Source organism: Neopelma chrysocephalum, unplaced genomic scaffold (genome assembly GCF_003984885.1).
Source record: "Neopelma chrysocephalum unplaced genomic scaffold, ASM398488v2 Primary Assembly neopelma1_60, whole genome shotgun sequence".
In the NCBI taxonomy this organism is placed as follows: Eukaryota; Metazoa; Chordata; class Aves; order Passeriformes; family Pipridae; genus Neopelma; species Neopelma chrysocephalum.
In genome coordinates this window covers 16,845,223-16,868,817 of record NW_020897715.1, presented here as the reverse complement: position 1 = coordinate 16,868,817, position 23,595 = coordinate 16,845,223, and the positions used below count along the sequence as shown (strand labels likewise).

Sequence of the window (23,595 nt, the reverse complement as noted above, 5' to 3'; positions counted from 1 at the left end):
TCTGTGTTTAGAAGTGCTTTCTTGGAAGCCATCACACTAGGAAAGAGGTGGTTTCTTTCACTGCCTCTCTGAGAAAGATTTACATCTTTTTTCTAGTACCCAGCTACTTGCAAAGAAAATACTGCAATGCTTGGGAGGGAGCTGGAGACAGCACAAAGCTCATTGTCTTGGGCTTTTGTTTGAGACTCTGGAGCCTATGTGGAAGCTGAAAGAAAACACAAAGGTGGGCAGTGATGCACAGTTTTTATGACAGATACTGAAATGGTGGAGATACTAGAGTGACAGAAAGATACATGGAGCTTCTGGCAAACCACTGGACCAGACTTCAATTTTTGAGTAAATGGTAAAAAGCTTATAGAAATTTAAGTAAAATGGAAAACTGATTACCAATGCTGCTCTGAGGTGTTGCTTTCTAAGGGGTATTTTGCACATTTTTATTTGAAGTACTTTACCAGGTGGATGAGTCCAAATAGTTTTATTATTCCAAAACTAAATGAGGTACCTTCCAGTTCTGTTCAAAAGAGCACTCAGGTGCATATTGAAAGGGTAATATTTTTGGAACACACAGTTTTAAGCTCTGCCATCACCAAGCATAAATCACAAGTTTTTCTTCAAGGAAACTTGAAATACCATCTGAAATGCATTTCTCTTTTTTTGGTCTTATTTAATACATACATGATCACATGTAATCTGGCATGTAATCTGGCAAGATTTATTTTGGTTCTCGCCTGCGTGCCTGCTGTGTGGCAAAGAACTAGAACTGTCATGGAAAATCTGTTCACGTACCTGCAGTGGAATTAAATGTGACTTGCATTCAGTGCTCATTAAGTGGACAAAGCTGTGAAAGCCTGCTCTGCTTGACTGACAGCTTACTTGTGATAATTTCCATTCAGAGAATCTGATGGCAGGTCATGGTATCACCTGAAGGTTGTAGCTTCTGTGGTGGAATTGACTTCACAACTTGTCTGACTGGTTACATCTCATTGTGATACTCAGAATTGCAATTCATAGAAAGATGGCCTGCAGCAATGATTTTCTAGCTCTGGAGTAAAGGACAAAGCTACTAGAGAGGACTGCAGTAGAGATCTTACTGCTTCTCTTTTCCAGGTATAAAGAGAAGATTTCCCATGCATTTTTGTAGGCTTTTGATTCACTCAGCAATAGTGCTAATTTTTAGTAGTATAACAAAACTAATCTGGAAAAAGTTTCAAAAAAATTAATCTCCCTCCTGCTATGAGGGAGGGTCTGTCAAACTGTCAAAAAATCTGTCAAACTGATATGTCTTGTCTCTTTTTGGAGTCCTCAGGACCAGTGAGCAGGCAGTGCTAGGAAGTAACAGGTTTTGAGCAGTCCTAACATTTCCAATCTACATTTCCTTCCAAATGAACTGTAAGGAGAAGGAAAAATACTATCTCTGGCTGCTGCAAGCTGTTCAGCATGAATAGTGTGTGACTCTTTGGGCTCAATGCCAGAAGGAGAACTGTTGGGAGTTGCTCTTTGCAGGTATTACTGGGACTGCCACTTCTAAAACGAGGCAGGTGATCTCCAGGTGGGCTAGTATAATGAAAGTACAGATGACGACTTAAAGGGGGAAAATACAAATAAATGAGATTTGAAAAAAAAGCTTAGTAGCAGAGAGCAGTAATGCCTGATGGACTTTCTCATACTCATGTGCCTCAAAATACTAAATCTGACAGTACAGGTTGAAGCTGTTGCTCAGTATTCCTCAAAATTGTCATCTCTGTTCCAGCTCTGGTGTGACAACCATTAGGTTGTCAGCTGCAACACAGTGGTTCTCTGGAATGCTGTTTCACTATCCATCTCCCTCCTTGTTTTATTGAAGGGAGGCAGTTCTTCACAGAAAGTAATCCCTCACTTAAATGCAGCCAGAATAATTGCACCTAGAGCAGGTAAGCAGGCTAAGTTATGATCATTTTGATGATGTAAATGCAGGTCAGACAATTACTCCTGACTCAAGGGCTCTCTCAATAATTTTTCTGTCTTGCACAAAGGGAAACATACAGAATATTTGAAGCACCCAGTACCAATACAGAATAAATATAGCCCCATTCTTCCATATAGCCCCATTCTTCCATATAGCCCCATTCTTCCTGAGGGGACCTTGAAAGGACCTGAAATAGCTACTGATAGTGGATGACTGTCCAGTGAAGGTATTTTGTTTGTACAAGTGGAAACTAAATGGTCTGCCCTTTTGTCAAAGTTACCTTCTTGTAAGTGGTAAGTAAGACCTTTCATTAAGGGGATTGGTACCAAGAATGCAAGTACAGCTTCTGCAGTATTTTAAAAGATGCTTAGTCTAGTGCATAGCATATGTGGGAAGCAATTACTTTGTCTCTCCAGTTTGCTCATGTGTCCTGTCCCACTAACCACGAAGAAAAGAGTTTGAAAGAAAGGGGCAGTTATTAGCAAAAGAAAATAGGTATTTCTGGGTTTGGTTATTAATGGATAATGTATTCATTCTTTCTTGAATATGAGTGTACAGAACTAACATACAGGAAAGATGTGACTATATCCTCCTTCCAGTGCTGAAAAGGACTTGGCTTTTCTTCCCCAGTCCTTGCTCTTCATTTCCTCTTTTAAGGTTTAGCAGGTGCAGTACTTTCCTCTCTCCACTGGGCTTTCTTCTCCAAGTTTATGTTTGTAAGAGTTTCATGTCTTTTTACAGCCTACAATGTAATAAGATCATCAGTTACCCCCTGAAGGACCACAGAACTGAAACTTGAATTGATAGCTTACAAAATATCTGGCCTATCCTTACCGAGGCATAGTTCTGTCAGCAGTAATGCCAGGAAGCAAGAGGGGTAAAATAAAATATCCAGAAACTAATTTTGGCTGAAAGTAATTACTTCTCTATGAATAAATTAAAGCCTTTTGTTAAGGCACTGGAAGATACATTCTGTGCTTCTGGTCAGTATTTAATACTAATCTCCGATCTTCACAACTCAGAGGTACTAGAAACAAAAGTTAAACAGAATCACAGAATCTTCTGAAATAGAAGGGATCCCCAAGGACCATCGAGTCCAACTCTAGTGAATGGCTGGCCCATCCAGGGATTGAACCTGTGACCTTGGCGTTATTAGCACCATGCTCTAACCAACTGAGCTCATCTCAGGAAACATAAATAGTTTCGGCTTCTTTGAAAACAAGGTTTCCAAACTAGCTGTCCTCACTTCCTGGTGTTTGCATTCATATTACTCCAGTACAGAGGAAAATGTTCTGGGAATTGTCAGTGTTTGATCTCTTCTGCTGAAGTCAGGGAAAAATCTTTGCCCTGTTTAATTTAGAGTGCTGCATCCTTTTCATTTTAATAGACAAATGCTGACAGAAATGTCATTTGACATTCAGGAATTCACAGTACTGGGACTGAGACTGTCATAGTTTTAAGGTTTCTTTAGAACACTCAGCAGTCCATAGAAACAAGATCTGAACACTGTCATCAGAAGAACTGCTTCAGAGAAAGGCAGCATACAAGGAAGGTTCTTCTGTGCATGCAGATGGTTTAAGCTCAGAGGCTTTTTTTCTTTTAAAGGAAGCACATGCAATCTTAACCATGACATCACCCTTTTCCAATGGGAGTTAGTCAATGAGGGTCACTTCTGAGGAACTAGGAGGACTTTAAAAATTTTTGTTCAGTGATAAAATGAAAAAACAGAAAAACAAAGCCCCAAAGCAAGACAGTACTAAAAATCCATAGAGGAACCGAGAAGTTAATGTGAAGATTGATTTGCACTCATCAGCCAAAAATCTGTGCTTACCTGCTTCCCTCTAATCACCATGATGATGCATCCCACTACTGTCAAGGCAATCATTACATAGCTGAACTTCACACGCAGTGTGGTCTTTGCTGCTCTGACTGTTTCAATCCTCAAGAAATAAGAATAAAAGAACAGACTCATTATCAGAGACCCAAGTAAATCACTTGACTAATTGTTTAATTTCTCCTAGCATGCTATCGAGGTAGTTTTTTATAATGCTAATAGTACTTGGCTCTTTTCACAAAAAAAGTTTTACAAGATGGGAAACACTGATCCCAGATACCCTGGGACATACTTGGTCACAAAGACATTCCTCTCAAAGCTGGAAACAAACCCAGCTTTTTTATCTTTGGTTACTTCATTGTTAAGAAGACCACTTGACTGCAATGCAAATGAGGAAGGCTGCAGCACTTAAGTATGTATGTTCATCATGGAAAGAACAGGAAAAAGAGAGGGTTTAGTAATGCAATGTTTTTCTTACTGTTAACTCCCTCTGTGCTCACTACCATCTTCCGATATCTGCAAAGCCAGGGAAAACTCCATACTATAACTGTGATGTATTTAGCATTGTAAAATATGCATTTTTCTCTCAATAACAGAAGTATGGTAAAAACCATTTGTGAGCAAGAATAACATACAGTGTTTAACAGCTGGGATTTTCATGGGCGGAGGGAAGCCATTTCTACTGCCTGAACTTCAGAATAGTTTCGTTTATGATACAGTCTATTTTCCAGCAAGGCATCTTCCTCTACTACAGGATTTGACAGATGATACACTGGCTGCTGAGTAGGGTACTCCTCAGAAATTCTGAATAGGACTTGGTAAAAGACCAGTGGTTAGCACTTCCTTCCCAGTAAATAGTCTTCAAGTAATCTGTTTTCGTAAGAAACTAAGGAGGTGTGGAGGAACATAAACTTTCCACCATCAGCTCTGGACAGAGGAACCCTTTAAATCTTTTTTTATTTTCTCCATAATTTCAGGGGGCTTACCTAGCCACACCAGTAGCTATACTACTCCTTTGGGAAACCTGTTGCCTAGTCTGCTGTTATCTTTAAAAACCAGAAGTCTTCCACAAGAAGAGTAGCGGTTATTAACACCTTCCAGCTGTACATGTGAAGAATTAAAAGAAAAGACCATTTATTTTAAGTTGGGTTAAACTCTGAAGATCATTCTACCCAAATGACATATTGGTTACAACAAATTTTGTGTTAGAGCAAAGCAAGAAGGGCCAAGGAAGCGTTAATACTTTTTGGATGCGCTTCCCACAATCACCAAAGACCTACAGCCTATATATTTAATTTTCCTTGCAGAATTTAGAGCAGGTGACTCCCTTCTCAAGGAGGTCTCATATTCTCACTGATTAAATTTGGCACGTTATAAAGTTCCAGAAGACTTGAAAAGCATCAACAGTGCATGGTGAAAAGAATAAATACATCAAACTTGATAATTATACCCCCAAACTAACACAGAGAATGGATTTAATGGAACTGGGAAATTATTACTGTACGCAAACATGAGTGAATATGGAATATTTTACTACATTTTGACCCTTATACTTGGAAGAAAAAAAAGATACTTAAGGATCCACGATAGTTCAATGTGGTAAATCTACACAGGACCTGAGAGCTGAAAAGAGTTTTGCTCTTGTTTTTATCAGAGTATTGATTCAATTGCAAGATTTCTGATCATAGGGAACGAACACATCCATCTACAATGAAACTAATAGTTAATTTTAGCATCCAGGTTATTTGTTTCTGCTAATAATCTGCAATGAACGCCTTGAGTGCAAGCTGCAATTAAGCTGAAATGCACAGAAGTAGGATTAAAAAAACTTTGCTAATTAATTTTGGAAGTACCTTAGATGCGTTAAGAATATATGAGAGCAAAAGGTAGATATCTGAACACAATTTGCATTTTAAATCAAGTCAGTGGCTAAGATTAATATTTGTTTAATAAATGAGTTACTTCTGATCACCACATTTTACAAGATTACTGAGTTATATCACAAGCCCTTACAACCCACAGTTAATCTCAGAACAGGAAAACAAGTTTTTCTGCTTTTATAGTTCTCAATTGTCTTCTCACGTTTGGCTGAATTATTTGTCTAAATAAAAAGAATTCCCTATGCATTTGCACAAATGGTCATCTTTTATCAGAATTTGGTTTGTCCTTTCAATAAACTACTGAAATCAATCACTGTTAACTTTGTTTTCTTAAAAACCCTCATAAACGGGTGTTTGGTATGTGAAAATATATGAAGTGATAATAAGTTTTAATAATTTACACCTGTATGTATTTCAAATGTAAATTTAAGAAAAACAATTCAATACAAAATTGAAGAATTCCATTTTAACAAAATTTATTCACTGTGATACATTGAGATACATGGGTGGATTTCCAATTCCCATGCAGTGCATCCAGAAAACCAGAAAATATTTAGAGGGCAGCTACATCCTTTTCTTACTCAAGTAGTGCAAGATTTACTGTATCTTTTTAATTTAAATAAATACTTATATTTAAAAGCATTATGAGCATGTTTTAAAGGATAACTATACTACCACGAGGAGTGTTTTTTGAACTGATAGTTGCTGATTGTTGATAAGTTTGGTCTTCATTTCAGATATGCAAACCAGAACATACAGTTTTATTTTCTACTTTTTTCACAGGAGAAAGCATTGACATTTGGACTCCACCAGCAACAGGGGAAATTTTGACTATATATATTTTGTTAGGGAGCCCTTCCCTCCACTGTTTGTTAGTTTAAATTCCAAGACTAAAGAAAGTAGGCCCATGCCCTCTAGATATTCATTAATAAATATTTTATATAAGATTCAATTATAGTATATCATGAAAGTTTTCCACAAGGGGAGGCTGACATATAAAGAAAAAAGCTCACACTAATGTTTGAAAAAAGCTTTTTAATTGTAAGACAAGAGTGAAAAATTGACTGATCTGTGATGTTTTTCTAATGAAACAACTGATAAATGCTAGTCATCCCTTTGCAAAACAAATCAAGAGGAATATATTATCTCAGCAGAACATAATCACTTAGGTCATCTCATCTACAAGGTGTTACACCAGACACAGCAGTGTAAGATTTTTCAGCTGTGCAAACCTATTCCATTTAAGAAGAGTTATTCTGGAGTTGCATTCAAGTAACTTATTCCAGCACAGACAAAGTCTCTTTTACAGCTTCAAAACTGACACTTACGAGACAGTCTCTGGTATGTCCTCTGGTTTCTTGAAATGGCCTGCCCACAATAGAAATCTTTTCTCCCAGTCTGTAGGCTTGTATCCAGGCACCCTCAAAGGAGATGGACCTGAAAAAACCCCAACAAAATGCACAAACAAAACAAAAACAAAAAAACACCACCAAAAACAATGGTCAGGGAAGCTGGATTGCCAGGGCTGTAACAAAACCAATTAGGGTGAGCAATGCAGAATTTTAAATATGATTGCCAGAGTTGCTTAGAGAACAAAAATTGTATCACAGATTAACAAACATGGAAATATGCATTAAACTGAGGCCATGTAAAGAAAGCTAAATCTATCCCAAGACTTCTGTATTTGCATGTCTAAATTTGCAGAAGCTGCTCCAGCATCTAAACTTCCTAAAGTGCTGTGATATTATAGTTTTTCTATTACATTTAAATTAGTTTAAAAAAAAAAGAAAATTAAATGGAACAGCTACAGAAAAGCCATTGTGCTGCACTGTCTGATCACAGAATGTTAACCTTTTCAGGCAGTGAAAGATTTTATCTTATTGAAGGTACAAATAAACAGATAACCATAGGACAAGATCAGACCCTTAATTTTCAGCTCAGTCTTTCAAACACCATATATAAAATATTCATAATGCAATAGAGGAAAGCTTTCTTACATAAAATACCATTAAAATCTAGCAAAGGGCAAAGATAGACAGCTTTTTCCCTTTTTTTTTTTTCTTTTAAACAATGGGAGGTATCCTGTATGGATTTGTGCTCCCTCATGGATTCATGAATTACCTAGGTAGTGGGGTGGACACACAGTTTGCTGACAAAGCCAGGTTATTAAAAAACATGAGGGCTGACCCCAAAGAGCCACAGGGCTTCAGAATCCTGAGTCAATGAGATGGCCCGTGAGTGAAAGCCCTTGTATATAAACAGGAAGCAATTCCAGTTCACATACAAATGACAGACTCTAACCTAACTGTTATTAATTATTACCTAAGCCTGAGGAGTGAGTCCTTGGGGTTTCATAGTGGTTTTGGCAAGATGTTCAGTAATAGAAAGGAAAACAGCATAACTAGCAATGATTAGGAACACACTCAAACACAACAGCATTACTGTGCCATTGTATAAAACTGCAACTCCAGCATTTTGGAAAGCATGTGAAATACTGATCCCTCATCTCAGAGGGAGCTGAAATAGAACAGGCACAGGACAACCACAGGTATGGAATGGCCACCATGTAAGAAACGGTGTCACAGACTGAGACCCTTTGGCCTGGAAAACCAGTAATTGAAGCTCTCCTCAGAACAAAGGAGCATTGTAAATGACATTGGGAGTGTGGGCTACAATGAACAGGCCCTGTTTTGGAAGGGGTACTGAATAAAGGAAAATCAGATTATAAAAAAGTACACATCGGGTTAAAAAAGGAATACAAGTACTTGTTTTTCTCACAGCATGGTTAAGCTGAGGAATTCCTTCTTGGAGAATGTGGATGCTAAAAATATATCCAGCTTCAAGAAACTGGGCAAGTTTATGAAGAAAAAAAAAAATCCAGTGAGGACCATTAAACACAAAGATGCCACCTCTGGGACAGTATAAAGGAGGAACACTATGTTTGCTTAGGTCACATTCCCATTAGTCTTCACAAAAACATAAGGCATCTCCTTTACCAGGCACTAGTGGAAACATCACACTTTTAAGGAGACCTCTTGTCTTACCCAGTACAGCTGTGTTATGTTTTTAAAACAGAAGCATGCCAAATGCTTCACATCTGTGTGCTCCTTTTATCCTGCATCAGTGGGCCATAAGGGAACCTGTTATACAGGAAGTCTGGTTAGAGCACCGTATCTCTCCCATATATAGTGAAAAAATGTTTCTGAGCTTTTCCTGACCAGCTCCACCCTTAAACATGAATCAAGGCAACGATTCCGACTCTCTCCTGCAGGGCACATTCAGTTTTGGGAACAGCTGGAGCTGGTTGCACTCTGAAAAACTGCAAAAGTATTTTAGCTCATACAAAGTTCCTAAACATTAATAGTTTACACTGAGGCAGAACAGCCATTTCCAGAGCACAGCCAAAGAGCCTCAATGTAGGCATGCACACCAGATAAGACATCAGTGACCTGCTACAAGCTGAAAGCTGTGTTATCGTCACAAGCAGAAATATTGACCCCTGGCTTTGTTAGAAAACAGGACTTCATTGCTAAATTTAACGCTCAATTTTCCTGTCTACAGATCAAAACTCACTCTCACAAAATCAGGAACATTAGCATCTATGTCAGCCAAATTCCTATTCAGATGACTGCAGCATGGATATCCGAGTATTTAGTGGCATAAAACATAGCAAGATCTTATCAAAAACTCTTACTCTTTGACTGAAGTTGACTTTCTTCCTGGGGTTTAATGCAAAGCCTTCTGCTTATCTTCAGATCCACTCCTTCAGTCATCCTCAGAATTGAGGGAATATTTCTTCCCAGCAGTTTAACAGCCCTATCTGGAAGAGAAAACAGAGGAAGCAAAGAGGTCGAATTTAACTCAGAGCTAGTAGAATACTAGCTTTTCAATGGAAATGTTTGGGGTTTTCTTTAAACACAAGAGAAAAAGGAAAGAAAAAAATAAGTACAAAGGCAAGAAGTACCAGATTTAGTTGTAATACTCTATGAAATTAAAACTTCTCTGTAAGATATGCCTTAAGCTTTGATTAGAAAAATGAGAATGCAATTAACATAATTTAAAAAAAAGGAATACAAGATTACTGCCTACAAGCAATTTCTAAAACTCAATGCATATCACAATTTCCAGGAACTCATCTATTCATATGCTTCAGGTACACTTTGGATGGTGCTATTTCTGGGACTGCACACCAGCGTTCTACCAATCCTGTCATATCCCAAAAGCAATGCCAGAGTCAAGGAAAAAGACAAAAAAGCAGAATCTTGCTGTACTGAGAGATTAACTACTTTCTAATACATTAGAAGACGTCAGGGCACCTTTTATACAAGAACAGACTTTCTAGAAGGAGCTTCTAATTAATCAATATAATTTTAAAAATCTGGGGAAAAAACCCCTTTCAACACTGAAAGGCAAAAAGGGCACTTTTAAAAAAATAAAATGAGGTGGGTTTTTTTCCTCCTTTATGCTGTCTGAAGGTGTCTCTCCTAAGAGAAACCGCTTTGGGGGCATAATGCGTTTCCGCTCTGAAAAAATAAATCATTTACATTTACAGGCGACCCTTTTCAAGGTCTTCAGAGAAGGAAAATAAGAGGCACAACTCCGTTCCTGACACTGTATTTAACGCCAGCCCATCAGACGAGGCCGCTCAAGCCTCGCTTCGCCGCCGCAGCGCCCGCCCCGCTCCGCGCTCCCAGCGCGCCGGGCCCGGCTCCGGCTCCGCGGGGTCCCGGGGCAGGGGGCGAGCCGGCAGCAGCCCCCGCCCGGCTGCCGGTGCTCAGCCCCGGGGCAGTCCCTCACTCACCGGCGCGGCCCCACATGGCGCTGCCTCGGCCCTGCTCGGCGCCCCTCAATGTCACCGCCGGGCCCCGCCCCGGACCCGCGATTGGAGGGGAACGCGCCGCGGAGCGCTCGGGGCCGCCGGCACCGCCTCTGGTGGGGCGGCCGGAGCCGTGCCCGCAGCTGCGAGCCGAGAAGGGGTCGCGAGGCCGCCGCCGCTGGAGATGCCCGGCCGGGGGCCGCTGCGCCAGGGGCCGCGCTCCGGCGAGTCCCGCCCCGCTCCGCCCCACGCGTCATCCCGGCTCCCCGCCGGATTGGGCGCCGCCGCGCCCTCGGCCGATCCAGGATGGCGGCGCCCAGTGGAGCCGCGGGCTGCGAGGACTTCGCTGAGTTCCAGGTAACCCGCGCCGGGACGGAGCGGGCGCTCCCGCTGCTCCCGCCGCCCCCTCCCCGCGCCGCCGCCCCGCGCGCTCCCGCCGCGTCCCGCCGCCGGCCCCGGGGCAGCGCGCGCCCCGTGCGCGGGGCGGCGAGGTCACCCCATCCCTGCGGCCGCCGGGATGCGGGGCAGGGTCCGGCCTTCCCTCAGCCCGCTACCCTCGCCCCTCCGGCAGGGAGCGAGGCAGGGGATCCCCCCGCACTGGGGCCCCTTCGCGGGACGGAGCGCTCGCAGCTCGGGAGCCTCCGCGGGCGGCGGGAACTCCGGGGGCGCCTTCGCGTCGTTTAAGTGAGCGTGAAGTACCACGCGTGTCTTCAGCGGTGCGAGCATGGCCCGGGGGCGGTGGGGACCAGCCTCTTTCTAGAACACAGAATCACAGAATATGCCGAGTTGGAAGGGACCCATCAGGATCATCGAGTCCAACTCCTGTCCCTGCACACCGGACACCCCAGGAGTCGCACCATGTCTCTGAGAGCATTGTCCAAGCACTTCTTGAACTCTGTCAGACTTGGTGCTGTGACGACTTCCTGGGGAGCCTGTTCCAGTGCCGGACCACCCTCTGGGTGAAGAACCTTTTCCTGATATCCAACCTAAACTTCTCCCGACTCATCTTCATGCCCCCCAAAATAGTGGGAGTTTTTATTTGAAGTTTGCAGTTTCAGTTCAGGTTGTGCCCAGATTCCTGCCTGGAAGTGGGGATGGGGACGTGAGCTGGAGGGCTCTGCTCTCCAGCCTGTCCATACTGCTGGCAGGGCCGGGGGGCTTTAGGGGGCATCAGTTACTCACCCCATCTCTGGCCTTTGCTGCCGAGGAAGCTCAGTGGTTTACAGCACATACTCCTGTATGCGGGGAATTGTTCCTTTGGTGCGTTTTTAACTCTTTATGATCAATCCTACTTAGTTTTCTATTAAAAACCTTAATTGCGTAATTTTTTTTTTTGTAGTAAGCTTTTCTCAGAGATAGAACCAAGTATCAAGCTATATATATATTTTTTTTTAATACAGGAACTGCTCAGGGTGATGAGGACGATCGATGATAGAATTGTCCACGAATTAAACACTACGATTCCAACAGCTTCCTTTGTGGGGAAAGTTGATCCTAGCCAGACGTGTAAAGAGCTGTATGAGTCTGTGAGTGAGCACACCTTTGACTTTCAGCTCACTTCCCTTCTGTTTTGTCATATTCAGGGCCCATTGTCTAAGGAAAGCACTGCCTTGATATATCGTGCTTTGTGTATTCATAACTGGCCCCTCAGCTTCTCTGCACATCTAAACCACATGCATGTAACAGCTGCTTCAGTTTAAAACAACGCTTTGTTCTGCAAAGCTGATCTTTTGGGGAGCACTTCGGGCTTCAGCAGATGGCATTAGCCCAGTCCATCTTTTCTTTTAAAAAGGATGCTAGCACGCTTTTCCTGCTATTCTGCAAGACTCCTTATGTATACCTTTGACTTTTGATCAAGTTGGTAGCTGCTGCTCAAAGCAGTGTTGCTTCCAACATGTGAATTGTGGAGTCAAAGGATTTCTGTAGGTACAACAATACTGACTTCAGAAAGTTTCTCTTTTAACTTGTACCTCAGAGTTTTTTATTCTCTGCTGAGTTGTTGTGACCTTCTTTCTCTGCCCATTTAGTTGATGGATGCTCACACCAATAGAGAAAGAATCATCAAAAACTGCATCGCTCAGACTTCCAGTGTAGTGAAAACTCTCAGAGAAGAGAGGGAAAAGGCCCAGGATGATGTAGCATTATTAAAGCAACTCAGGAAAGAGCAGACAAAGGTGAGTGGTGGAGCTTTTTAGAGATCTCTTATAGAGGAAGAAGAGGGTATCTTTCCCAAGTGGAAAGAGAGAAAGAAGTAATGGGAGAGAACTGATCCTGGATCCTGACTCAGGCAGTCTTTTCTGGGGTTCTTCTTGACTGGATTTGTGAGAACCATTTTCCCTAGCTGTCAAGACAGAGCTTCTTTTATCCTGCAAGTGAAGCTTTTTCTGAGGTTCTGTTACACAAATGCCGTAGAAAAACACTTGCACTTCCCCATGGTGGACTCTAACCTTCACTGACTGGCACCACTGGAGTACAACTTACTTTTTCTGTCCTCTACAAAGAGCTGCCAGGCAACCTTGAATTCCACTTAACCATCTTTTTTTCCATGTAGTATTTTTTGGACTAATATTTTGAGTACCTTGTGGTGGTGTGAGAAAGACCTCTGGGTTTGCATAAGAAATTCTAATGAGCAAATGCCCCCTCAACCTCTGACCTCTGGGTGGAAAGTGTACTTCACCAGAGGTGAACAGAAGTGATTGAGATGAAGTATCAGTAGTGAAGAAAGGAACCCCTCTGAAGTTCTTGGCCCCATTCCAGGGCCCCTTTGGTAAGGGAAAGGATACAGAAAGACCTGTGTGGCAGGCGAATGGTTTTATTCTTAAAGCCTCACTTACAAAACTGCTAACAAGCATCCATATTAGTTTGGGTAAAACCAGAATGGTAGCTTAGTATTTTCTACAAATTTTGTTTGCAGAGCCAATTCTTTAAATTGTTTAGTTACTGAGCCCAGAACTTCTCACTGAAACCACTAGGAGGATCATAGTGATAATGTTTAATGATTAGAGGTGATTTTAAATGTTAAAAGCAGTCCATGATTTGGAAACCTCTCAGAAATTTTTTGATGAGATGACCTCAAATTTGCACTTGGACTTTATGAGGTGTAATCCCCCTGCTTTGTTTGTTTTTTTGTTTTCCCTAAGAGTTGTGTTTTTTTCTACAACTCAGAAAAGCTGTCTGACAGAACACATCCTAGTTTTAAGGTTATGCATTTCAAATGTATATTCACTTGATTGCAATACAGATCTCTTTTCTCTCTTTATATGTGCTTCTGTCATCCTGCTAATGGTACAAATTAGTGGACTTTATCCAAAATTATTACTTCTGGGTCATTGAATGAGAAAACTTGGAGGAGTAGTTTCTCTGAACTGCAGAAGATACTCTGAGTGTTTATTTTATAGAATTATCGTGGTCATCTAGTCACTGTGGATGCTGGATTGTTATTGAGTAGTCTTGTTGAGTAGGTAAAAGTCCACCCAACAACTCTAGTTGCTCTGTGTGCCTGAACATCTTACTTGAAAGGTTTTTGATGGGACTTCTGTCTTGGCTTGCACCTATTCAACGAGACTCTAGTTGGAACTGTATATTGAAAATGGATCAACTCTGATCCTCAGTCTGTTGTGTTGAAGACTCCCAACAAAAATATATCCTAGATGTGGGCAAAAATGGCAGATGGTTCTTATATCTCCTACTATCACTTCAGGACCAAATTACTACAGATCACCTGAACACAATAGATCCAATAGATGTGAGACCCCAAAGAGATTCTTATGTTTCTTGTGGGTTGAGTGAGTGCTCACGAACTGTGTATTGTGGTAGTTCTTGCTGGAGCTTTTGTATCTGTGCACACCTGATTTGTCCTGCTGTGATGATATAAAATAAAAATTGGTTCAGATCGCACAAACATGTGTGATCAGACTGCAAACCCGTTTTGGTCAGCGCACAGAATAGATGGCAAAGGAAGTAGAGAGGGTCTCTTTATGATCTTAATTTTGAATCCAGAATCTGAGGTCTGTGTTCAATCCTAGCTTTGCTGCCAGCTTCCTATATGACTCTGATAGTAAGAGAATGACAACTCAGGACTGCAGAGCTAACCCCAGCCCTGGCATTCGCTGCGCTGAATGCTTGAATTAGGTGCAGTTATTTATGTCTGAGAAGCCATTCATGTTAATCAGTTAATTGCTAGCAAATCTTGACAGGCAATTTTTAAGACTAGAGCATTAGTAATCAGGAGCTGCTTCTGCTAGGTTTGCATTTTGAGTCTGCCCTCACCGTGCCCTTGCAGACTTCCCTCTGCCCTGAGCATTGGCTGAATGGAAGGGCCAGGCTCTCAAGATGATTACACCTTCTGGGGGATGGGGAATGCGCACCTGGTGCTGGGGTTGTGAGCTAGAAAGTTGCAATGGTAGTAAATACTGAAGGCTGCAGGGAGGCCCATTTGACAATAATCTCTTTTTTGGTTACTTTTTACAGTTGAAATTGATGCAGTCGGAGCTCAATGTTGAAGAAGTGGTAAACGACAGAAGCTGGAAGGTACTCAATCACTTAGTCGTGATGATGTTCTGTCCCAGCAGACAGTCCTGCACTGGAAATGTGGGATTGGTACCTTATGAAGCAAGTTAATTAGAAATATATGAGGGCAGTGCTGGGGTAAATGTTTCAAGTCAGTCATTTCCCCAGTTCCTCAGTTCCCAGAGACCTAAACTTTAAAGTTGCACTACAAGGAAAAGTGTTTGATTTAGTGGGGAGAAGAGGACTGTGGATTATTCCCTGTGTCTCTTTCTCCACCTTGCCCAGTGGCTAAGGACTTTGTAGACTTTTCTGTGGTGGCCTATCTGAAAAGCTTTCCAGGGCCTCTAACAGTGCCAGAGAAATGGGTCTTTCAAATTTGCCTGTCTTGTGCTGACCCAGGGGAGGGTGTGGCTGTGGAATTTGAACCTTTTTGTGGTCGAGTTTCTTCAGGCCTGAACTGACACTCCATGGTGCAAAGGGCAGCCTTGCCGTTGCTCTCCCGTGTCAGCAGAGGGTGCAGATCACCCTCTAGTTTGATGGCCCTAAAGTCTGTCTCGTTATAGAGTGATCTTAACACTTAAGCTTAAATTCTGAGGTGGCTGTATTGTGTCACTGCAGCGTTTCACATCTAGCATCCTTCTTTGGTTTGTTGTAGCTTTTCCGAGCTTTCAATACTGCAGAGAGAATTTCTTTCCCTCTCTAAATGCAAAAAGGATTTTTGCAAATAGCTAGTACTAGCTGCACCTCCATTTTCAATCTCCGCTTCATGATTTTAGTTCCCTAGATTGCATCGTTGTAAAAGTGATACAGCTTTGTCTTATGTGTTCTTCAGTAACTGTGGGCTGATGAGATGAGCATTTACACAGTTTCCATGTATGCTTTGCTATCAGTACTACCTCTGTACTGTCCCAAAAAGCTAAGCATGCCCTTAAGTTTAATTAATTTGAAACCAACTCGGATCTGACTAAGCAATGGCAGAGCCTTAACAACACACTGCAGGTTCCCAGTGGCAAATATTTCATGGCAACTCTGCTCTAGGGTAACAGCCCCTGCCCTCATCTTCATTCTGAAGCACTGAGTTGATACCAAATTTAGTACTGGTCCCAGTGTTTTCTTGTAGCTGCCCTAAGGTTTTTCTAGTGACAGAACTGTCTAATTTTTCTTGAAGATGGAGAGTTTATAAATAGTAGCGTATGAATGGTGCAGGGGTATTTTAGCCTGCTAGTGTATTCCTCAACAAGTGTTAAAGAGTGGGGCTTGAAGAGATAACTATTTCTAGATTTTATCTCCAGCTCTGCTATCATGCTCTGAATATACACTTAATTGTCTTATTAAGCTGCCTGTGAAAATATGTCACTGAAGGAATTAGAACCAGTCACAGCTGTGGGCAAAATGCAGTTTATTACATGGAAGTGGTTATTGGTTTGCAGGCTGGTGTTTTACGGTTGCAGACTTCTAGTTGGGAAGTACACTCACGTGTTTCCCTTAACCCTAACCAACTGAAAACTGATTGGAAAAATCTGATTAGGAAACAATTAATTTCAAACACTCTGGCTAGCTGTACCAGTAGTGGCATACAGAAAGATGCTGCTTTATAGAAATGCACGCAGTGGAATTTGGATGATGCCAGACAAGGAATTGACTTTCAAAACAAACCACTTGCATTAGTCTCTGTAGAGCACCTCGACACTGGAGTTTATTGTTGGAGTATTTTATACTAATATGTAAAAGCCAGCAAAATCAAACTTCTGCATAGCAACATTAATGTTAAGGTTTCTCGGGCACTGTTTTTCCTGTCTGAAAAATGAGAATAGCACTTCACAGGTAGACCAATGGAGTTAAAGGGACCCGAATAACACACTTGAGTCAATGATCCTGAAAGTAAGAGTCAGTGTTAGTAAGATTATAGTATTGATCTTCCTTCTGGGGGTTGTGGAGTTAACTGTAAAAGATGCTTTAAAAAGTTTATATGATAACAAGCAAGCTAGTATGGGTTTTGATGCAAGAGACCCTTGCAGTGTTTTTGAGCGTATTTCCAGTATCCTTTTAGACTTATATGCCATTTAAATGTCTTTAATAGACAATGGACAAAAGTGGTGCAATTTGTTTAATATTAAAATGCTTCTGAATTGAAACTCTCTGTTACTCTTAATTTCTACAGTTTCCTCCTATCCCTGATCTGATCTCAAACATTTACATAGTCTTAACTCTGCCAGAGATGTCCATTGCATGTGGTAACATAATGCTAACATAATTTGCATATGAGTGAAAGAAACTATATCACAACTTCTGTTTTCTACAATATGAAGCAGTTTCTAATACAAGTCTGTTTTATAAAATAAATTAATGTGAAAGTAAGTTGAAAATTACTCAAAAATTGTTGAGAATCAATGCTGTAACTAATGTGTGCTCCAAACTTTTGCTCAAGATGGGTTTTGAACTCTGAATAAGGAGATCAGCTATAGAAGTAGAAGATTCTAGGAAGAAACAGCTTGAAATAACATATTTATATAAAGTGATGCATAACTTCCCCAAAATTACAAGATCACTCACTTAGTAAAGCCAATGGGAGAGTTCACCAAACTTGATATCCTGATGATCACAGGCATTTGGGTCTGCCAAGTCCCTGGACAGCTTGGCAAAATGCACTCTTGTGGGAGTGCTGGTGGGGCACCCAACAGCTGCCAGTGCCTCAGCTTGGTGCTGGGTGGTGCTCGTATCGCTTTCGAGGCATGTGCAGGACCAAGTTTGGAGGCCAGGCACTACGTAACTGATTGGCTTGTGAGAGCCCCTGCGACTTTGGTGGGAGCCTGTGTGTTATGCTTTTGATTCAGACTGCCTCCCTTTAAATAGTCCTGTTTATTGGCCTTCCTTAGGGCAGGCAGTCTGCTTGACAAGGCCTGCAGCAGGTCAGGCTAAATATACAGGATCCGGTTGTGTGTGCTAAATTTTACCCAGAGAAGGTGCCAGAGGTGAGTGAGGCAAGAGCGCTGTGCCCTTTGCATGGGAGTGCTGGCAGCACTGGCACCTGCTGGCAGATAACTGAGTGTCACCGTGGCTTCCAGGAGCCCTTGCCCCTCTTCTTAGCTGTCATGACAATGTAAGATATGTTTGCTCAGGAAAGAGAGGAAAACAGCATCCACGTTTGAATGTCAGAGTGAACTTAATGGAACACAACCATTCAGGAGCCCTGCAGTGATTCTATCGCTCCCTTTTAAAAACAAAAAGTCATCAGCATCTTGGATGGTAACAGACTACCAGGATTAAGAGTCTGCCTTGTCTGAGGGTGAACACTTAGTGCTGTGCAGTCCCCCAGCATCAGGCTACAAACTTTGCATTCACTAAAGCCAGGAGAGAAGGTGAATGGAGACAGATGCCTTGGTAAGTGCCATTTATTGGTACATGAGTACTGGGCAGCCTGAGATGTGTACTATGTGAAGAGGTCGTTGCCTGAACTAGCTGTGTAGCTTTGCTGATCTCCTGGATGAGGGCTGATTTGCTTTTGCTCTTCTGTTTTGGTGTCTCAGGTATTTAATGAGCGGTGCCGAATTCACTACAAGCCTCCGAAGAGTCAATGATGTGGGGTATTTTCCATCAAGGTGGTCCATAACTGTGAGAGCCAAACTGGAAAGAGACCTTGGGTGAGCTGTATTGGGACCCTCCAGAACCAGTAGAACCCAGTCTTGTTTTGTTTTGGACCTACTTAGCTGAAATCTCAAGGCTGAAGTGATTCTCCTGTAATTGAGAGAAAACAATTCATCTTTTGTACCAAATATGTGAACAAATGAGTTTTATAGTATTAAAATAATTTTCAAATGGAATGCAAAACTGGCATCTTTCTTGAACTTCTACAGCTTCAGCAGTCCCAGAGGGGAAGAAACAGTAAAAGGCCTCTCTGAGCAGGGAGGACAAGGCTCTCCCTGACCTGGTGCCTGCTAAACTATCAAGTGAGCGTGGTATGTTTGTGCAGCAAATCTGCTAAAGTCTGCAACAAAATAAAAATTGCAGAATAATCAGCATGTGTAGTAGGTTCGGCATCCCTGAAAGTAAGAAACTGCCAGCATTGTTCCAAACTGCTTAACAGGAGCAGCATTGACTTGGAGCTGTGTGTGGATACAGGTTTGCCATTGCTCCTGCAATGCTGACAGGCAGCATCTGTTGCATACTGTCCTTTAGTATGTGTTACCAAGTTCTGAATTCTTCCTTTGTATAGGGAATGAGGTGTTGATTAAAACCACTTTGAGTTGGAGATGAAGCTATGTCTCCTTTGGGAATGAGACAGTTAACAGTCCAGTGATTATTTTTTGTCCCACCTTCTGAACCTTTAAAATTAATTCTAGAGGTGAATTGCTTTTGAGCTGAGAAAAGACCTGTGCATAGCTGACCTTGTTGATTCTGGCCACAGTGTTGTGTTTAGGAAGCTTTAATGCAATATCCCTGCAGTAATAGATAGATAAGTATGAGGAAAACTGAATTAATAATAATTATACCTTTATTTTTTACTAACTCAAGCTGTCAGTCAAATGACAAGGTCTGCATGGTTGCCAGCTGGTTTATTACTCAGTCATATATCTTTAATATATCTTTAATAACCACTGGATTTGAACAAAGCATTAAAAATACAGGCTCCATCTTGCAAAGACTTTGGAATTCAGCAAGAGGAATGAAATTACTGCATACTCTCAAGATACCTAAAAGCTGTGCATATATGGGGGGTGGCAAGTACGTGGAGGACCTTTGACAGTGAAAGCTGGCAAAGATCTGTGCAGTATCATCTGTTTTATAGTTGTTTGTCCAACAGAGACTGCAACTACTTGGTGACCTTTTATTTTTAGGCAGCAAGGTCATTTAGTCTCACTTTTTTTTTTCTGAGAATGAGGCAGAAATATATTTTAAATCTTTGAGGATGTAAATCCTAATGTTCAAACTTCATTTTTTTTCCTTTTTTTCTCAAGGTACTGCAACTGTTCTATGCAGAACTTTATTCGAGTTGGAGCACTCATCTCATTCTTGAAGATTTCTCATTGTTTTTCTGCAACTCTGAAAGCAGAAAACATGTTTGCTCATCAACCGTTAAATTCTTATAATTGTTTTTCATCAAAATGGAAATCAAATACTGCTCAGAACTATGGGCTGAATTAGCAGTAACCTAAATTCATGACATGATCGATTAATGAGATGTTGAGAACAGTCAGCTTTTATTTCAAAGTCGGTACTTTAATAGTGACCTCTTCTGTAGGTGTCTAAAAGACTTGTTCTCTCCATGGCTTGGGTCAACTGCAAGGACAAATTCTCCTTTTAAGCCGGTTGCATGATAGAGTCTTCTGCTAGCGTAAAGAGTTGGCATCAATACTCTTGAAATTTAATCTTGTATTTTTGTAGAAACTAGAGACTGTAATGAGAATTAATCATTGTCCTCCTTTATCCATCCAGATGTTTGCTCAGCTGTTGTGGGAAAACTTATTCACTTTAGCAGATGCTAAAATGACCTGTGAAATGGATGTGATACATACACAGATTTTTTTTTTTTTAATTTGTTATGAGAAAACTCTGTAAAACTAAAACACCAAAAAGCCAATCCAACGTAACATTATTTTCATTTTGAATATAAGGGCAAAGAAGTAGCCCTCTACAAAGCTGTCTCTGAAATACTTCAGACACCATAAGAAGACTCCTAAGTCCCAAACATCCCTTCTTTGGGTGTCTGCAGCTTGTATGCAGAGGGTTGCACTAAGAAGTTGTATTGCTCCATTTAGTTTGCTCTGAGTGCTGAGGGATACCTCTTACAGTAGTCCATGGCAAATCATGTGGATCAGAGGCTGTTTGTATCTTGCTGTTGAACTTGGTGGAACAAGAAGGTGAGTAAGTGGAATTGTATGCTGTGCTTTGGGGCATGGGACAGGAGAACATGGCTCTGCTATTTTCTGAGTCCTTCAGATGTGCCTGTGAAGGGGGATGGTTCGTGGTGGTCTGAAATGGCATTGGTAGGAGCTGTGGGCCACACTGAACACAGGCCGGTAAAATCTCTGTCTAGTGGCCCCATCCATTCTAGGATCAGGCTTAGTCTGGATTGAACCTTGCTTCAGCATTACCATGGAGGTAGTTACAAAACTACTGGGCTGCTTGGTGTCACATGGGAATCAAATAATGGACCCTCCAAATAGCAGGATTAAATGGTTTTGACTTTTATTTCTGCAAGTAAAGGCACTTGAGCACAACTGATGGGCCTGTCCAGAGTCCAAGACATCCTTGCTTCTGTACTGGGGCTTTCCCATTTCTTGGAAGTGGTGAATAGAGGTGGACAGATCCCACTTGCTTGGAAAGTCCTCTCAAGTTTGTGCATCTTATTTTCTTCTGCAAAATAGAAGGGTGGGCTTTGGTCGTCTAGAAGCCGAGTGAGGGGAAGAGGCTCTTTACTGACACTATAGGCTCACCATAGGCTGGAATACGATGACTTTGTTCTGCTGAAGGTCAGGCGTCTATTAGTTCTCGTTGATTTCAGGGTCTGTAGCAGGAGGGGAAACCTTTTGCAGACCAGCATGTTGAAAATCAAGGCTGATGATGTGGAGATGAAAAAAGATCTTCAACTGGTACATGGAGGGCTGCTTTTCTCTTGAAGCTCTTAAAAGCATTCAGATCATGTATCATATAATCCAGTCACAATTAGGTGTCTGCCTTCATTTCTGGTTTAAAGATGACTTGTAAATACATAACTCTGGGGTTTGGATTTTGGTCGGGGGGGGTTTTATATTTTTGTTTGCTTTGTTTTGTTACTGTACCAGTGTTTTTATTAACTGTAGCTCGTAGTTCTTTAACTTGCATATACAGGTCCAGGGCATAGTGGCCTGCAAGCTGTAAACTTTGTTTCTTCCTTATTGGGGTAGTACATGGTGCAAGATGTTACTCAGCTTCACAACTATAAAGAATGCCAAAGATGTTCTGCCAGCAGAGATTCTCCAATATAACAGCAGTAAATTGAAGGGAAATTCTCATCTGTGCAAATGCAGAGTGTAGGCTGGAATGGTACGTAATATCAGATGTCACAAATCCTAAAGGAGGGGACAGGCATTAGCTTGTTGATGTTGTGCAAGAGATGGAATGGGAGCCGCTGTTCTTTTCATGCTTTTGTTCCAAATCCTGTTTTGTTACATCAGAAGCTGACTACAGAGGGGTGTAGGCGAAGGTTGCCTAGGATGAGGTTAATCCATTGCCACTGATCATCTTTGATGACAGGTCTGTGAAACATCAGCACTTCAAAATGACTTCCTGAAGTATGTGTGCAGGATGAGTACTGCATCCCAGTCTTAAAACTATCACTGGATTTTGGGACAGCCATTAGCAGTTTTAGCAGCTCCCATTCCGTTTCTTCCTGAGAACTGGAAGCATTTTTCTCTTGGTTCAGAAAGATGTTGTCTCAAGACAACTGTTTCTCCTCAGATGTTTTTCATGCCCTCCCATAGCACTGCTGCTCAAGTTTGGGAAATTCTGCAACACCTTTATCAGTAACAGCTCTAATACTGATCTATATACTGTTGAGTTTAGGGCCCATAGAGCCCCAGATTCTGAATCTCAGGTCCTTTGTACCAAGAACAGGCCTAGAAGTCAGGTGTGAAGTCCTTGTTTACAGCCTGTTGCATCACTTGTCATCTGTGAGGAGGAGGGTCAGTAGCGTGAGTAGCACACTGGTAAGTCTGTGCTACAGAGACCCCACTGTTGTGGCCATGAACACGCTTGTTTTGAGCAAACTCCTTCGTGCTGATTCCAGCAGAAATGCCCTTTGCCCGTGTGCAGCACGTAGTCTCATTTTACCTACTGCCACGTACCCACCCCTGGAGACTACAAATTTTCTGGTCCATTGCTGCTTCTCTGGTCCTTGCTCTGGAACAATATTCCTCATGTTTTCTGGAGAGAGGGATGGCAGGAATACCAAAGGGGGATAATTTTTTTTGTGATCTGGAAGTGTTAGTCCTCCCTTACCTAGGAGGGCTGGTAACACTTATTAGTTGTCCCTCAGTAGGTTTTGAGCTTTTTCCATTCATGTGTGGTCATGAATGTGACTGTGCCATGTGTCTGTAACTGGGAATGAATCCTTCTGACTATATATTCTGCATGTTGCCTGTTTCAGCAGTGTACCTTGGCATTAGGACAGCAATTGTGCACACACTGCTCCTCTAGCAAGAGGGATTGTACTTTGTCTTCCCAGAAATTGGCACTAGGGTTTCAGTTGAAATGTAAATGTTACTGTATATTCAGTTGTTATTATGTATTGCCTGAATGCAGCTCTAGAGCTTTTGCTTTTGATGGGAAAGAAGCAGAAATACCATTCTTGGAGTACTTACCTGAAGCTGGAATTTAATTTTTTCTACTTCTGGTGCTGGTGTTTACCTTGGCACCTTTCTGGTTAGGCAGAGGGAAGTCAAGTCACTGAAGATAAGATGCAATCTGGTCCTCTTTCGCATTGGGAAGGATACTGAGGTAATAAAATTCCAAGTTGAACGGGACCTGCAGTAGGGAAACTATTGCATGCTTTCTCCTGATCTTGAAAGGTATTGCGACTTATGGGATGTGACTTTGATCCATTTCCTAAGTGCACAGACCAGTCATCTGCACA

At 41.8% G+C, this 23,595-nt stretch overlaps 2 protein-coding genes across 2 annotated transcripts; one reads left to right on the top strand and one right to left on the bottom strand.

Moving 5' to 3' along the window:
• Nucleotides 1–2,437: 2,437 nt before the first annotated feature.
• FAM162A (family with sequence similarity 162 member A) lies at nt 2,438–10,596 on the bottom strand. Its single transcript, XM_027681314.1, has 5 exons — nt 10,461–10,596; nt 9,354–9,479; nt 6,988–7,096; nt 3,777–3,885; nt 2,438–2,687 (listed from the first exon to the last, which is right to left on the bottom strand). Exons 1-5 carry the CDS (start codon nt 10,474–10,476, stop codon nt 2,598–2,600), a joined length of 450 nt encoding a protein of 149 aa, XP_027537115.1. The 5' UTR covers nt 10,477–10,596; the 3' UTR covers nt 2,438–2,597.
• A 32-nt stretch (nt 10,597–10,628) lies between these two features.
• CCDC58 (coiled-coil domain containing 58) lies at nt 10,629–18,805 on the top strand. The gene is made up of 5 exons (XM_027681316.1): nt 10,629–10,832; nt 11,876–12,001; nt 12,503–12,649; nt 14,946–15,005; nt 18,512–18,805. The coding sequence occupies exons 1-5, from the start codon at nt 10,782–10,784 to the stop codon at nt 18,560–18,562; spliced, it is 435 nt and encodes a 144-aa protein (XP_027537117.1). The 5' UTR covers nt 10,629–10,781; the 3' UTR covers nt 18,563–18,805.
• Nucleotides 18,806–23,595: the final 4,790 nt, after the last annotated feature.